General features: G+C 44.5%; 1 protein-coding gene across 1 annotated transcript in view; it reads left to right on the plus strand.

The window, feature by feature from the left end:
* The window catches only part of LOC149453937 (E3 ubiquitin-protein ligase Rnf220-like), a 95,582-nt gene extending 82,487 nt beyond the window's left edge, over nucleotides 1-13,095 (plus strand). The window contains exons 11-12 of the mRNA XM_089688000.1: nucleotides 8,824-8,898; nucleotides 11,520-13,095. Coding sequence (XP_089544126.1) covers nucleotides 8,824-8,898; nucleotides 11,520-11,591 — 147 coding nt within the window. The 3' untranslated portion in view covers nucleotides 11,592-13,095. The remainder of the gene's footprint in view (nucleotides 1-8,823; nucleotides 8,899-11,519) is intronic.
* The last annotated feature ends 2,861 nt before the right edge of the window (nucleotides 13,096-15,956 follow it).

Raw genomic sequence — 15,956 nt, forward strand, 5'->3', positions numbered from 1 at the left:
TTAGCGGAGGACCAGGCTTTGAATAAACGGGGTGTCTGCCACGCCGGAGGAAAAGCTGGGTTTCGTAGAAACGAGAGCATAGGATTATGTAGTGATTGGAGGAGGTAACGGGTTTTCAATTTATCCCATAAGGATAAAAAATGAGAAGTGATGGGGTTGGTTATAGAGCGGCGGTCTACCGGCCTCAACCAAAGTAGGTTAGCGGTGGATAGGGGATCGCATTCTATTGATTCAAGTGCAACCCATTGAGGGATTTCAAAGGTTGCATGATACTTAGGTAATTGGGCTAAATGCGCTGCTTGGTAATATTTGCTGATGTCGGGTAGGCCTAGACCTCCAGCAAGCTTAGGGTGGTATAGGGTGGAGCGGGGTATACGAGGGCGAGTATTTCCCCATACATAGGAGAAGATGCGACGCTGCAGTGTGCGGAGGTAATGAGGGGGGACTGGGACTGGAAGGACTCTAAACAGATATAGAATTTTTGGGAGGATTGACATCTTGATAACTGCTATTCTGCCTAGCCATGCGAGGGGGAGGGAAGACCATTTGGACATAAGGGCAGAGAGATGGTTTAGCATCGGAAGATGGTTAGCTGCGTAAAGGTCTGATATTCCAGGAGTCAGTTTGATTCCCAAGAAAGGGATATGACACTGTGACCAAGGGAATGGTAAAATCTGTTTCAGATGCGTCAACTCTTTAGGGGGGAGAGAAATGTTAAGTGCTGTAGATTTATTTGGGTTTATTATTAGACCAGAAAGCGCGCCAAACGCCTCGAGAAGCCGGAGTAGGGAGGGTGAAGAAGTCAACGGTGACGTGAGAAAGAGCAAGACGTCATCCGCAAAGAGACATAGCTTATGGTGTGTGCCCCCAATTTCGAGTCCCCTGACATCCGGATTAGCTCTAATTAAGAGGGCTAGGGGCTCTATAGCCAGAGCAAAGAGCAAGGGGGACAGAGGGCAGCCCTGTCTCGTGCCTCTGGAGATCGGGAACTGAGCTGACCTGTGCCCCAGATACCTAATTCTGGCCGAAGGTTCTCGATACAGCGAGAAGATCCAGGTTAAGAAATGTGGGCCAAAACCCCACCGATGCAAAATATAATCGAGGTATGGCCATGAGACTGTATCAAATGCTTTCCGGATATCTAGGGACAGGAAATATGCGGGAATATTACGGGATCTTGCTAAGTTTGCCAAAAGGGATGCACGTCTGATGTTGTCTCCCGCTTGTCTAGTCGGGATAAAGCCCACTTGGTCATTATGAATTAAAGAGCCAATACATAGGTTAAGACGTGAAGAAAGGACTTTTGCTAGCAGTTTGATGTCAATGTTGAGGAGAGAGATTGGCCTATAGTTGGACCACTGCGTGTCATCAGAATTCGGCTTTGGGATCATTGAAATGTTCGCTTGCACTGTTTCATGGTTGAAGGTTTGGCCAGATAGTAAAGCGTTAAAAGCATTAGTGAGGATAGGTGTAAGAAGATGAGCAAATTTTTTATAGTAAGTGGCTGAGAAGCCATCTGACCCTGGGCGTTTACGTAGCTTTAGACTTTTAATAGCGTCTAAGGTTTCGGCTTGGGAGATGGGTCTTTCAAGTGCCGCTAACTGGCACTCTGAGAGTTTCGGGAAAGAAATGGAAGTTAAAAGGGTATCAGCCTGTGTGGGGTCGAAAGGTGTGGAAGAGGAGTAAAGTTGTGACAAGTGTTTATGGAACGTCTGTAGGATGTGTTCTGGGTTACTAGTGAGGTTACCAGAGGACGTGTGTATCCTGATAGGTTTAGTGAGCTGGTCGAGCCTGCGAAGTGAAAGAGCCAGGAATGTGTTGGGTTTATTTGCCCTAGTATAGTATTTGTGCCTAGATCTACGGAGTGAGAGTTCCGCTTGGTCTGTGAGAAAAAGATCTAGGGCTAATCTAGATCGCTCCAGGGTTTCACGATTGGCAGGCGTGGGAGCCGTCTGGAAGGCTTGATGAGAACGATCATAAGTCTGCTCCAGTAGAAGACGTTGCTGCCTTTTGGTTTTATTTAAGAAGGATGCTTTGCTAATGCAAAACCCTCGTAATACTGGTTTGTGTGCTTCCCATAACAAGAGAGGGGAAATATCAGGTGATTGATTGAGAGAGAAGTAGTCTTTAAGGGCTGTTTCTATTTCTAGACAGTGAGCTGGGTTTACAAGCAGGTTATCATTAATGATCCAAGAGGATTCAGCGGGGGATGAGGCCAACGAGGCCATAGATGTGAACACGGCGCAATGGTCAGACCAGGGAATGGGAATTATTTCAGAGGTCAAAAGCCGAGGGGAAGAGGCAGTGGTGACAAAAATATGATCTATCCTAGAGAATGACCGGTGGGGGTGAGAATAGAAGGTGTATTGGCGTTTGGTCGGGTTAAGTTCTCGCCATGAGTCTATCAAAGAATAACGTTGTAGTATGGATTAGAAGGTTTGTTTAGAAGCAGGGATAGGAGATAGTTGAGGAGATTTGTCGAGAAAGGGATATATTACATTGTTAGAGTCTCCGCTAACAATTAAAGTTCCGCGTTTATGATGGTCTATAACCGAGAGTATGTGTGAAAGGAATGGTAAAGGATCTTGGTTTGGGGCATAGTATGCAAAAATGGTGACATCTACATCGAGGAGTTGCCCTACTAACAGGAGGTAACGACCTTCTGGGTCTTTGATTTCGGTGCATGGTACGAAAGGTGTTGTTCGATGGAAGGCGATCAGTACCCCCCTTCGTTTGGCTGTGGCAGAGGCCGTGTAGACCTGAGGATATCGAGGACCAAAAAACTTAGGAGTGGAGTTGGAAGTGAAGTGTGTTTCCTGAAGACAGACCACGTGGGCTTTAAGTGTAGCAAAGGTTCGGAAAGCCTTATTACGTTTCTGCGGGATATTGAGGCCCTGAACATTCAGGGTAAGGACATTTAACGAGCCCATGGGGAAAGCGTATAGTGGATTGGATAGCATGGCACCACCGCCCAGGGTGAAGCCTGACGATTACTGCGGAGGATAGGATTGTTGCGGAGTATGTTAAGCAAAGTCATGGAGTCATGTTGGAGGGAGGGAAGAGGGGTACGGTAGGAGAGAGGTAACAGGAAAGAAAGGGTGTAAGAGGCCATTTAAGGCCTAAAAGGTGGGCTCCCAAGGACACCCTGAGTCAGGGTGGGCTAGGGAGCAATAGTAGCCCAAGTGTTATTAAATAACCAATAACACAGGGGCTAAGGTGGAGTGTGCAGGTACGCGGACCGTAAGGATGACAGCAATGTGATTACCAAATGGTGGCAAGGTCCCGGCAGAAAAAACAGGTATATTAAAAAGAGAAAAACATCCGATAAAATCAGGGAATCCCGGACTCAGACGGCACTAGTGGTGCTAGTGAAACCTCATGGGTGTAGGGGTATGGCATCGCATGCCGTCAAAGCCTAGGCTCCCAGATGTAAACTATTATAAAACCCAGGAGGGGGGGGTTGCAGAACAGACCTCATGTTGTGAGGCAACCAGGATTTATCATGTAGAGGGAGAGAGAATACTAACGGTGCTAACCGTAGTGACAATCAAAAGAGTATATCGCATGGTGTGTGTGATAAAAAATAAGGGGGGGGAAAAAAAGGGATAAACATGGAACAGAGTTCAGTCCATGGTGTCTTGTGAGGTTAGGCCCGGAGACGAAAAACGCCCTCTCTTGTGGAAGTTGGATTGACCGTCAGTTGCACGCGTGGGGAAAGACTTCCGTGGCGAGCTGGATGTGGACCTCCGCTTGGCGCTCTCTGAAGGCGTCGCTGGGGGATGTAGCTGCAGGGTCCGCAGGGTGTCTATAAGGTCCTCAGGCATCTTGCAGGTGTAATCTCAGGACTGGTGTCAGAATCGCACTGCAAAAGGGAAACTCCATCTATATTGTATTGCATGTTGTTGAAGTACTTGTAGGTGAGGTTTCATAGCCCTGCATTTGGCGATGGTTGTGGGGCATAGATCCTGGAATAGTTGGTAGGTATGACCTTGGAACTGTAGAGATTCTGTGTTGCGGGCAGCTTGTAGAAGTTGCTCCTTGGTACGGAAAAAGTGAAGCTTGGCTATAATGTCACGTGGCGCACCGTCGTTGCGTCGTGGTGCTAACGCCCTGTGGACTCTGTCTAATTCCAATCTATCGATTGGGATAGCTGGGGCAAGCTCTTGGAACAGAGCTGTTATTGTCGATTGTACATCAACGATCGTTTCCGGAAGGCCCCGGACACGTAGATTTGAGCGCCGTGCTCGGTTTTCAAAGTCCTCTAGCCGTGTCAATAAAGTTGCGTTTTCGTCACGCAGGAGATCAAGGTCATCTGTATGTGTTTGAAGTGAGACGTCAAGACCATCCACCCTCTGTTCTAGGTCCGCAGTGCGCTGTCCCAGTTCACGGATTTCCCTAGATAGTGTGGCAGTGATGCGGTCTGAGGTTTGCTTCAAAGCCTTGTGTAGCATTTTTTCAAAGCGTGATAACAGGTCTAGGGGTATAAGGTCAGGCGTCAGGGCTTGTGTATGGACATCTGGTTCAGGGTCAGACTCACCCTCAGACGTGCAGGGATGGCTGGGCTGTGGATCCTGCAGGGCTGCATATGCTCCTGCTGCCTGCTTGCTTCCACGTGCTGGGGCGGTGGCCATCTTTGTGGAGGCCTTTGCCAGGGCCTCCTTAATAGTTTTGGTGGATGGGGGGACCTGGTGCCGGGGTGCCCCTTTGACCATGGTGCTGCTTATATTGGGGGGGGGGCTGTTATTCCAATCTCAGCCCCCCTGTTCTCTCTCTTCTCTCCCCTGGTTCTGTGTGAGAGGGTAGTGGTGGGCGGGCCTATGGACGGCTCGCTGCAGAGATGGAGTCCTCTGTCGGATTCCTCCGACTCACTGCAGAGGAACCGTCGCTGCCGAGGGCGGATCGGACCCTGGAAGGATCACCACGGGGACCGGGTCCCCTCCTGGTATATTGCGGGCCGGGACCCGCTGCTTCAAGGCGCTGTCACCCGACGGGGAGACGGAGCCTCAGCGGGACATGTCTTTCCCGCCGGCCGCGCATGCGCACTCCTCCGATTGAACAGTTCTTTTTCAGGTGACTGGCCTTTTTGCAGTGAAAACATACCCTGGTTTCTTTGCTTTGTCTTATGCCTTCATGCACCTTCAGAGCTGCCTCTGGTCTCTCGTTCTCTTCACTATGCAAATTTTCCTTTCTTCTGCTGTATTCATCAATTAATTTTCCCTTAACATATTCTAGCGTCAGTTCAGTTTCCGGTCTAGTTTCTAGAGCATTTATAAGGGCACTGTATGATTCTGGAAGGCTGCACAGAAGTAGCGCCACAACATGGTTGCCTTTTATTTCTTCACCTATTGCACTCAGCTGGTCCACAATTTCTAGCATGGCATTTACATGTTCACCCATTTCCTGCCCTTTTTCCAGCCTCATCTTATACAGTTTGCGTAGCAGATATAGTTTACTGTTTAGGTTTGCACATTCATGCAGTTTTTGTAATGCAGTCCACATACCTTTAGCTGTGTTTTCTTTCCTTATATGAATGAGTTGATCGATCTCCACTAACAGGCTTATGACTGCTTTTGCTTGCCTGTTTTTTCTGTCCCATTCTTCCGGGTTGTCATTGGGTCTGTGTGTATCTAGTACCTGCCACAAGTCATCTTTGGATAACAGCATTTCAAGCTTAAACTTCCATAGCTGGTAGTTGGTATTGTTGAGCTTTGCTATTGTAAACTTCATATCTGAAGCACTTGCCATTTTTCAGTGAATTGGTAGAATTGTAAATGCAGCACTTACTTGCTTGTAGTTTTCCTTTTTTCAGTGTCTGGAGCTGGGCCCATAACCTGTTGGTTATGTGTTATAGAAGACACTGGCAGTGATAGCAGAATTCAGGCTTTACTTGTGTGGCTTAAGTTACAAACATACAGAGCACATTGCAGCAGACATATTACAGACACATTACTTCCTGAAGAGATGATAGAGAGGAGGAAAGTATCAGCAAGTTTTACACATATACAACTAGTAACCTTTAGTGTACAGTGCCATCTACTGGTCAAGTGATATTGACACAGAAATACTATATATAGTACATTATAGTACATGCTGTTGCATTCCCAACAGATGGGAGGGAACATAAATAGTTTGGCGCTTGGAACACGGGTTCTTCTTGCCTAGGAGGAGGGGATCTTAGCCTGAAGGGCTGCTGCCCTTCTGGACATTCCAGCTGGGCTTTTTTACTGCTCATCAAGGTCCCAGCTGGCTAGCTATTATGTTGAATTCTGCTGGAGCTGACTGAGGAACTTCTTTCCTGTGAATCCTCCAGACCAGATTCCAAAAAGGTGTCTGGAAGATACTGGAAGGAGGCATCCAATAACATTAATAAGTACAAACCGATGTGTGAGATCTCAGCAACCGTGTGCCGCTGCTATCCCTCTTGCATCAGTTGGCTTGTGCTTAAAAGCCTAGCTCAGCCCAATATTTGCTGCTTCAAGGACTGTGTTTAGAATCTTTAGGAGTAAGATTAGTATCCTCAAGTTACTACTTAACATTGCTGGAGTATCCCACAGTTACTCTGCATCCCATTCAAGTTCACGTTTTTTCATTAACCATTTGAGGCCCGCCCTATGGCCGAATGGCAGGCGGCAAATGTCATCAGCGTTCCGGGTGGACGCCATATGGCGTCCTCCCGCACATGCGTAGATTGCGCTCCTGCAGAGCGGCGCAGCGGCGCGATCTGTCACCGGCCGTGTACCTCGGACACGGCCGATGACAGATCTGAGTACCGGCCCTGTTGCCGGTACCATGTGACCTGCTGTGACCAATCACAGCAGGTCACATGACAGTTGTATACAATGGATGGCTTCATTCATGCCATCCATTGTATACTAGTGCCTAGCTGTGAATGGTCACAGCTAATCACATGCACATGTCATGTGATTAGCTGTGACCAAATCACAGCTAAGCACAAAAAAAAAAACCCTGAATGAATCGATGTCATTCAGGTAAATGCTTGCTTATAGGAAAGTAATTCTTTGCTATAAGCAAATTGCGTAAAAAAAAAAAAAAAAATACTGATCACTTCCCCAAAGTAGTACAATGTTACTATGGTAACATTGTACTACTTTGTTCATAGTGAAATATGAAAAAGAAATCTTAAAAAAAAGAGAAAAAATGTAATAAAAAATAATTTAAAAAAAAAAAAAATATATATATATATATATTTTTTCATACTGTCACCAGTCAGTGTCCCTGATCACCGCCATGCCAGTTATATGATGATGCTGTACTGCACTGGTGACAGTATGTAAAAAAATATTTTTTTATTTTTTCATTTTCCGAAAAATTATGACCAAAAAAATACAACTTCAAAAAACTCGCCATTCCTCTTATGAAGTAGGTCGGACTGTCTACTCTACAAAAAGGGGTCATTTGGGGGATATCTGTACTCTCCTGACATTTGGGGGATATCTGTACTGTTCTGACATTCTTGGACCTCAAGAAATTAGATTGGCTGTCAGTACTTCAGGATTGATCAATATTCAGATCTATCCCATAGTTTGTGAACTCTATAACTTTCCTACAAACTAAATAATACATCCTAATTTGGGTTATTTTCACCAAAGACATGTAGCAGAATACATCTTGGCCTAAATTTATGAAGAACAATTATTTATTTGCAAACTTTTATAACAGAAATAAAGAAAAACTTTTTTTTTTCAAAATGTTTGGCTTTTTTTTGTTAATTTAGCAAAAAATAAAAACCCCAGCGGTGATTAAATACCACCAAAAGAAAGCTCTGGTTGTGTGAAGAAAATGAAAAAATTTTTTGTTAGGGTACAATGTTGTATGACCGCGCAATTGTCATTCAAAGTGTGAGAGCGCTGAAACCTGAAAACTGGCCTGGGCAGGAAGGTGTAAAATTGTCCGGTATTGAAGTGGTTAAAGCACCAAAAAAAATACCACTAGATTGATCACTGACCCAGAAGAGTGATTGAGAACGTGTGTTTGGCTGCTGGGACATCAACAGAGAAAGGCTAAAACAGGGGTCCCTTTAGGGAGTGAGAACTACACCTTATAACAGCAGGAGAGAACCAAGAGCTGACCTAATCACTCTGCTGCTGCTCCTTTACTGTCCAATCAAAAGCTAGGAGTGGGTATGCACAGTGGTGTATTTAACTCTTGTGCTGCGCTAGGCAAGACTAAAAAAGCCATCAACACCCGCACCAGCCCCAGCCGCAACTAAAATTGGGCACCCCGCCCCCAGGCCCTGCCCCTGCCTGCAGAGAGGGATATAGTCCAGCACCAACTTTAACCTCTCTGGAGCCAAGCCCAATGTCTTCCTTCTTTGTGCAGGAAATTTACACCCTCCAGCAGCACGTACCCTCCTTGGATTCCATGGCGGAGCCTCACCAGGCTCCCAGGTCCTCAGATGGTGCCACCTCTTCCCCCCAAAAAATTGCCACCCTAGGCACATGCCTTGTTTGCCTCACAATAAATACACCGCTGGGTAAGTGACTCTTTAACTGAAGCAGTGAAATGTCAGGTGCTGTGTGACAAAGCGTTGTAAATCTCAGGGCTGAATGAACTGAAATACAAATCCTGAGTCAAGTGAAACAGCTGATATTCATGTATTTCATCAGCATAATTAACTGCTTACCTGGTGTTTATCTTTAAAGTAAACCTGTAATTTAAAAAAAAAAAAACCTTGCTAAACAAATACTTTTCTATAACAACGGGCACTAAATAAGGCCAGAACAAAAAAAATGACTATTTAGCAAGTTTACATTCTTTGAAAATAGGAATTTTATTAATTGGAATTCTTGCTTTTGTGTCCAGGATGCGTACACTGTTCCAGTCGCCTCCATCCAGTGCTGGCACATACACTGCGAGGCATGCTGGCTTCGGGCACTGGTAAGTATTAACTTATTTAGGCCTAATTTAAACAATGCAATTTATACAACTTTACGCCTGACTTTTCCATAATTTATGGCAAGTGTTACTATTGAACTTTAAATAAGCACAAGCCGAACAATTGATATCTCCTCAGACAGCTCACTAACTCCTTAGAAGACTTAAGTGGACACAAAGGGGTCTATTTATAAAACATTCTTTGGGCGAATGTCACAAGCATTAATCCAGACTGTACGAAAGTTTCCTAGATTTTATCGAATACCATGACTTCCTATGATTGTTAGCTCCACTAGTGGTCAAAATACAGTGTTTTATAAATTGGGTATTTCAAGAAAAATATACCACATTTTCATCACTATATGGAGCTGAAAATCATAGGAAGTCAGATTATTGGAGAAAATATGGTGAAAAGTCACATAGCCTATATGAATGCTCGTGACAATTGTTTAAAAATCTTTTATACATGGACCCTTTAGTGTATGTATAGCCATGGTTACAACTTTTGTCATGGTTTATCATGTGTATGATTACCATACACTGTATTTGTAATAAAATACAATTCCTCCAATAAAATATGTTCAGTATATGATTGGTAATACAGGCTTTGGTCTACAGGAGGGATTCAGGAAAATATGCCACACTCAGTAACACCTACTACATGTCCTGTAATGGACATTGCTGTGTATGAGAATTGGAGGCATGCCCCTGACTGCATTGTTGTTCTTTCTCACGAGAGCTATAGTCATGACCATAGATATTTCCCTGTTGACCTACATGGACTGCCAATAAGGGAGAGAGATTCTAAATTCTAAGCCATGGAATTAATGAATGGATCATAACTGTATTTGACAATATATCCTACAATCAGAAATATATATTTTGTGTGGTGGCTCCAAACCAGCTTCAGGTGGAGGTCTCCAAACCGGCTTCAGGTGGAGGTCTCCAAACCAGCTTCAGGTGGAGGTCTCCAAACCAGCTTCAGGTGGAGGTCTCCAAACCAGCTTCAGGTGGAGGTCATGTCCACAAATGTATCTCAGTAATTGTCCACCTGCTGTGTGTTCTCCACAAACAGCTTTTGAACTTCACCTGAAATTTGACATTTTCAGAGACATATAAGGCCTCATGGTGGTTCAGTTAAATGGAAACACCCCAAAATGGTTGTCAATGAGCCACTACTTCCTGTGACCCACTATATAATCATTCAGGAGCTGTTCATCAACAAGGAGAAGGCAGCATAATGAAGCCCTTTTTAAAAATGTGGAACTCTTTTGGGTGGAGGCCTCTCAATAAAGAAATGTTAGCTTAAAATATAACTAAATGCAAACTTTTTTTTTTGTTTTGGATAGAGCAAAGATTATAACCTCTGTCAGTTTGTATTGCTGTCTGTGCCCCCCGTTAAAGAGATTCCTCCTCTCTATTTGTTCAGTTTACCATTATCATTGAAAATTAAAAGTGAAAAAAAAATCCCAAATTTTGGGGTTGTCCCCAGAAATGTAATAGAGGGGAAATCTTCCAATGGGGACACTAGTTCTGGTGACCTGAGGGTCCCCAAGGGATTCCCTTAATTTGTAGGGATTTCCTCTTACTCCCTGTTTAGCTATGGGACAGGAAGTGAAGGGAAATCTCTGCAATGGAACACAGAAAGTAGGAGGTCTTGTGAGGAGCGAAGAGTACGGGATGGGTGTTATTTGGGTATCAGGTTGGTGAGGTAGTTTGGGGCAGCATTATGAATGGCTTTGTATGTCTGTGTTAGTCGTTTGAATTTAATGTGTTGGGCAATCGGGAGCCAGTGGAGGGAATGACAGAGGGGGGTGGCAAAAGCGGAGCGGTTGGTAAGGTGGATGAGTCTGGCCGCTGAGTTCAGGATAGACTGAAGCGGGGATAGCCTGCGATGAGTTAGGCCGGTGAGGAGAGAGTTGCAGTAGTCCAGACGTGAGATAATAAGGGAGTGAACGAGTAGTTTAATAGTGTCTGGGGTTAGGAACAAACGTATCTTGGAGATGTTGCGGAGGTGGAGCCTGCATGAGTTTGCCAACGATTGGACATAGTTCTATTTAAGTATGAAGCCGTAAGACTGCAATATACTCCAACAAATAGGGGGGGGGGCTTATTTTTTAACTAAAAATTACATCTAAATAGTTCATTAAGTAATGGTTTGCCAGTTTTTGTTCCATTAAAAATAAACATCTTTTGGCGTTACTGACCTGGAACAAGATTTCTCATTGGGAAAATTAGAATGCAGCCAGTACTGCTGAGTCAATGGCTAAATAAATACTTAAATTATTAGATCAGCATATAGCTGAGTAACTAGCATTTTCAGAATGGGAAGCTGGTACTCACAACCACCATACTTCCTAAGTCCAGGTTTCCTTTGAAGGTTATGTGTATTCAGGAAGGGCTGCTTACTCAAGACCTGTCCATCTGGGCTCCATATACCCAATGTAAGGCCATTGTGATGTCCAAAATTTGACAAATCCAGGTACTGGGCATTGATCCTAACTCTGTTCTCTCCTGCTCTCCCTTCTATTTTTTTATGAAAATGTAACTCCATTAAATGGTGGTCTTTTATATTTCCTGGAGTTGAGTTTTAGCTGAGTTCTCTTCTGTCTTCTTTTTACCAGGGAACAAAGAAGCTGTGCCCTCAGTGTAACACTATTACATCTCCGAGTGACCTCCGCCGGGTCTATCTGTGACCTACAGACCCTCCTTTGCAAAGTATAGCAAGCAAGTTGTACGTGGCCTCCAGTGATGGACTATGAAGGAATCAGACACTACAAGTGATTAGTAGTGTGCGCTAGGCTTGTTGTGTCCTACTAGAGATGTTTGACTTCTACCACACTTGACGACCAATGGATAGGTTACTATTGTTAAGGAAACAGAGTCATGCAACATACAGTAACTCCCACACTACTCCAGCTCCTTTACAGATGCCACCATATACAATGTACAAGAAGGACATTCTAGAATGATATATTGTATTTCTGGACGTCTTCTAGATGTGACTTGCGTATTGGTATCCAATAACTGGCAACATTCAACAGTCAATTTTTATAATTATGTTCAATTTTTAGGAAGAATTTAACCATGCTCTGATCAACAACCAGAACATGGAAAGCATAGGTCAGCTTACATTTCTGCTTTGTAAACTGTGTTTTCAAAGGGTCAGTCCACCCAAATCTGATATTTCAGTGTTTGCCAACTGCTGTAGAATTAAAGCCCAATTCCAGGAAACCTGAAAATTCCCTCTTGCAATGGGGCTGCATCTGCACTGCAAGGTTTAGCTGCTCATTTGGATCTGGGGGCATGGAAAGGTAGATTAAAATACCCAACACTCTGCTGCTCTGTGCTGCTAGACTGTTACCAAATCAAGGATCTTGCATGGGGGAGAAGATGCTCTGGGGAAGTAAAACTGCCTTAACTCTTCCCTAGACTAAGGCTGGCCATACACTATACAATTTTCTTGAGAATTTTGCTTTAGATTTACCAATAACCATATAATATGAGATCAAACCTAAGTAACACTTTCAATTGTATCCAATTAGGCAGGCCCCTGCACTACATAGTTGAAGGTAAATCTAAATGAAATGGACAGAAATTTGTAAGAAAATGGTATAATGTATGGCCAGCCTAAACGAGCAGTTAACACTTGCAGTGGGGAAATGGGGGAATTTTCAAGTTTTTTTGGAGTGGGTCTTTAAACCTCCTAACAGTTTCTTTGATACCTTGAGGACCCTATTGGAGAGATCTCTGCTTTGAGTTCCAGGGTCTTGCAACATCCTTTCTGTTTTATTTGTTATATCATGGATAATGTAACAAAAAGCTTAAACACACAAGGGTGGGTGGACATACCCAAAACGCCCCATTGGAAAGGGACAGAATTGGGTAATGTGGTTGGAGAATTTGTCTTTGGAGCATCCAAGACATATAGGTAGCTATGGGCCCACCAGGCTCCTTCTGTAAATAAAATATTACTGTTGGGTGTATTGACCCTTTAACACCATTTTTATGGACTGTAAGGCATTTAAGCAGGCCTGAGATGTGCAGTCTTTAACGCATTTTGACTTTTTTTAGTGTTTTAAGAGTTTGAGGGAACATCCTGTTTTTATGTATATCCATATGCCTTAAGGTAAATGTTAATGACAATTTGGTACACTTGATATGATATAAGGAATTAAACAATTACCATGTTTTAGAACATACTACTTTCATGTGTCTTTGAGGGGTCTCATTTATCCAGATTATGGTACAGCTAGTAGTAGTTGGTCATATTCTACTGGGTTTGTTTAATAACCACTTGTGGACCGCCCTCCCACAATGAACTGCAGCTGGGCGGTTCACAAAGGCAAAGTGACGTACCTGTAGTGTGATGTACCTGCCTCCGGGTTTAGGGTGCACGCATATGTGCCCCCCACCGATGGCACCCATTATGATTGTACATAGCCTGTCAGCAAGTCCCTGGCAATGATTCACGGCCAGGACCTGCTGATTGTGCACAGCCTATCACAGCCCATAGCTCTGTTGACAACCAACAATCTCAGAAAGATCCCCACCATCACCACCATTAGTAGAAGAAGAGAAAAAAAAATCCAATATTTATACCATAGTTTGTAGACGCTATAACTTTCACACAAACCAATCAATATATACTTTATTGGGATTTTTTTTTTATCAAAGCCATGTAGCAGAATACAAGAAGATAAAAATTAAGTGAGCGCTGCAGAGCACAAAGCAGCTGGAACACCAAGGCAGCCAAAAAGACCTCTAAATAAATAATAGTATAAAAGATGGGTGCAGCGCTAAAAGTCAATGTGCAAAATTCTGAATATGGACAATAACCATTGCATATAAGGTGCCGATCATAACAAATAAAGTGACATAAGTGTTAGGACATATGTAAACACAATAAATAAAGTGCATAAATGAGAACCACAGACAGTGGTTAAAGTGATAAGTGAATGTCCAATATTATTAAACGTGAGGATCATAAGATCTCCAAGAAGTAATCAAATTCTTTATCCGGAGTGGTAGATGGGATGACCGATATGAAGTAAATTGTGCACTCACCAGATGCGCAAATTAATCATGCATTTGAGATAAACTGTCTTATCAGGTCAGCCATAACATCCACTCTGGAGATAGTCAGATTCCAGCTCCCTTCATGGTCCTCCAAATGATACCAGTAGCCTCAGGTCTCCTCTGAGATGGGCTTCTTCAGTAGCCTCCCTGTCACACTCTTCCCCACTTCCGGTTCTGGATTCTCCTTTCTCCACGTGCTTCTGGAGGTGCAGCACACTCTCTCTTCCCCCACGTGTTTCTGGTGTGAGCTTCCAGGTTGTGCTAACCTTGGCTGTGCTGTGCTGGGAGGACAGAGGGGAGTGTGTGGTGAGTGCATTTCCACACTGTGCCGGGATCACCCCAATAACTGGCCAGGACCTTCACAGGACCCAGACGCTCGGCTGGCATCCTGCAGCCCCTGTGATGGTGTCACCTGGTGTGGCCCACAACCCCCCCAGGGATGCCATTGGGCAACCCTATTCTGGACACTCCCTAGAACGGAAAAAGCCGTTTGGATAAGCTATGACATGTCTTAGACATTACACAACAAATCGAGTTGAATGTGAACAACTACTACTCACCATATTGGATTTACCTTTATAGCCTTTGTTTCGTCTCAGGGCTGCTGATGGCCTCCAGTTCCCAGAGTCATTTTCTATCTACATACACTTGTTCCTGTCTACATACACCTTCTTTGGTCATTGGTCCAGCTTCCTGATAATAGTGGACCATGTCTGAGCACTGCATGAGAGTGTGCCCGCTTCTAATTTCCACGGGTGACAACACAGGAACACAATTGGAAGACAGTTGTCGCCCTATAATGGGATATGCCTTAACAAGGACCGCCATGGCAAGACCACCTGGGATTAGCTGCAGATTTAATAAATTAAAAACTACTTTGGGATTACTACTACTAAATTTGGAATAGTTCAGACATGATAAATCTTACATGAGGTTGTAGTGGTTGGGTTTAGATCTATTTAAAAAGGTATTCATTCCATTTAGCAACATTCCTCATCGTTCATTACTTTGTGACAGAGGAGCTAGCACAAAACTACAGTCAAACCGCAACGTGCCGTATTTTAAAGCTGCAACGCTTGCCATTGCATTGGGGAGAGGTGTAATCTAATAGTAACAACTATAGAAAAGGCCTCTCCATGAGATCTAGAACATTGCTGGGCATGACTGTAACTTGACCCCAAAGTCTGTACAGATCTAGAAAAAACGGTGAGCAGGACAATGAGAGACCTGAAAAAATTGTCTACAGAGTGTTGTTGCCGTTGTTGCAACACACATATATTTTTTGTTAGTGTTAGAAAAACATGGCTGGCTCTGGGTTCAATGGTCCTGATTAAGCGCTAGAACAGCACGAAATGCGTTGACTTTCCTTTGTCCCCGCCAGTGGTGTCCCTAGGCGGGTGTGCGCCGCACCGGCTGAGACCTATCGCACGGAGTGACAATGGTCCTGATTAAGCGCTAGAACAGCACGAAATGTGTTGACTTTCCTTTGTCCCCGCCAGTGGTGTCCCTAGGCGGGTGCACGCCCTGCACCGGCTGAGACCTATTGCACGGGGCGACAATGGTCCTGATTAAGCGCTAGAACAGCGTGAAATGCGTTGACTTTCCTTTGTCCCCTCCAGTGGTGTCCCTAGGCGGGTGCGCGCCGCACCGACTGAGACCTATTTCAAGGGGTGACAATGATCCTGATTAAGCGCTAGAACAGCGTGAAATGTGTTGACTTTCCTTTGTCCCCGCCGGTGGCGGACCTAGACGGGTGCGCAACGCACCAGTGATAACTATCGCACGGGTGATAATGGTCCTGATTAAGTGCTAGAACAGCGTGAAATGCATTGACTTTCCTTTGTCCCCGCCAGTGGTGTCCCTAGGTGGGTGCGCCGCACCAGCTGAGACCTTTTGCACGGGGTGACAATGGTCCTGATTAAGCGCTAGAACAGCGTGAAATGCGCTGACTTTCCTTTGTCCCCACCAGTGGCGTCCCTAGG

Source organism: Staurois parvus, unplaced genomic scaffold (assembly GCF_062004578.1).
Source record: "Staurois parvus isolate SC_StPar_1 unplaced genomic scaffold, SC_StPar_1.0 ptg000444l, whole genome shotgun sequence".
Classification (NCBI taxonomy): Eukaryota; Metazoa; Chordata; class Amphibia; order Anura; family Ranidae; genus Staurois; species Staurois parvus.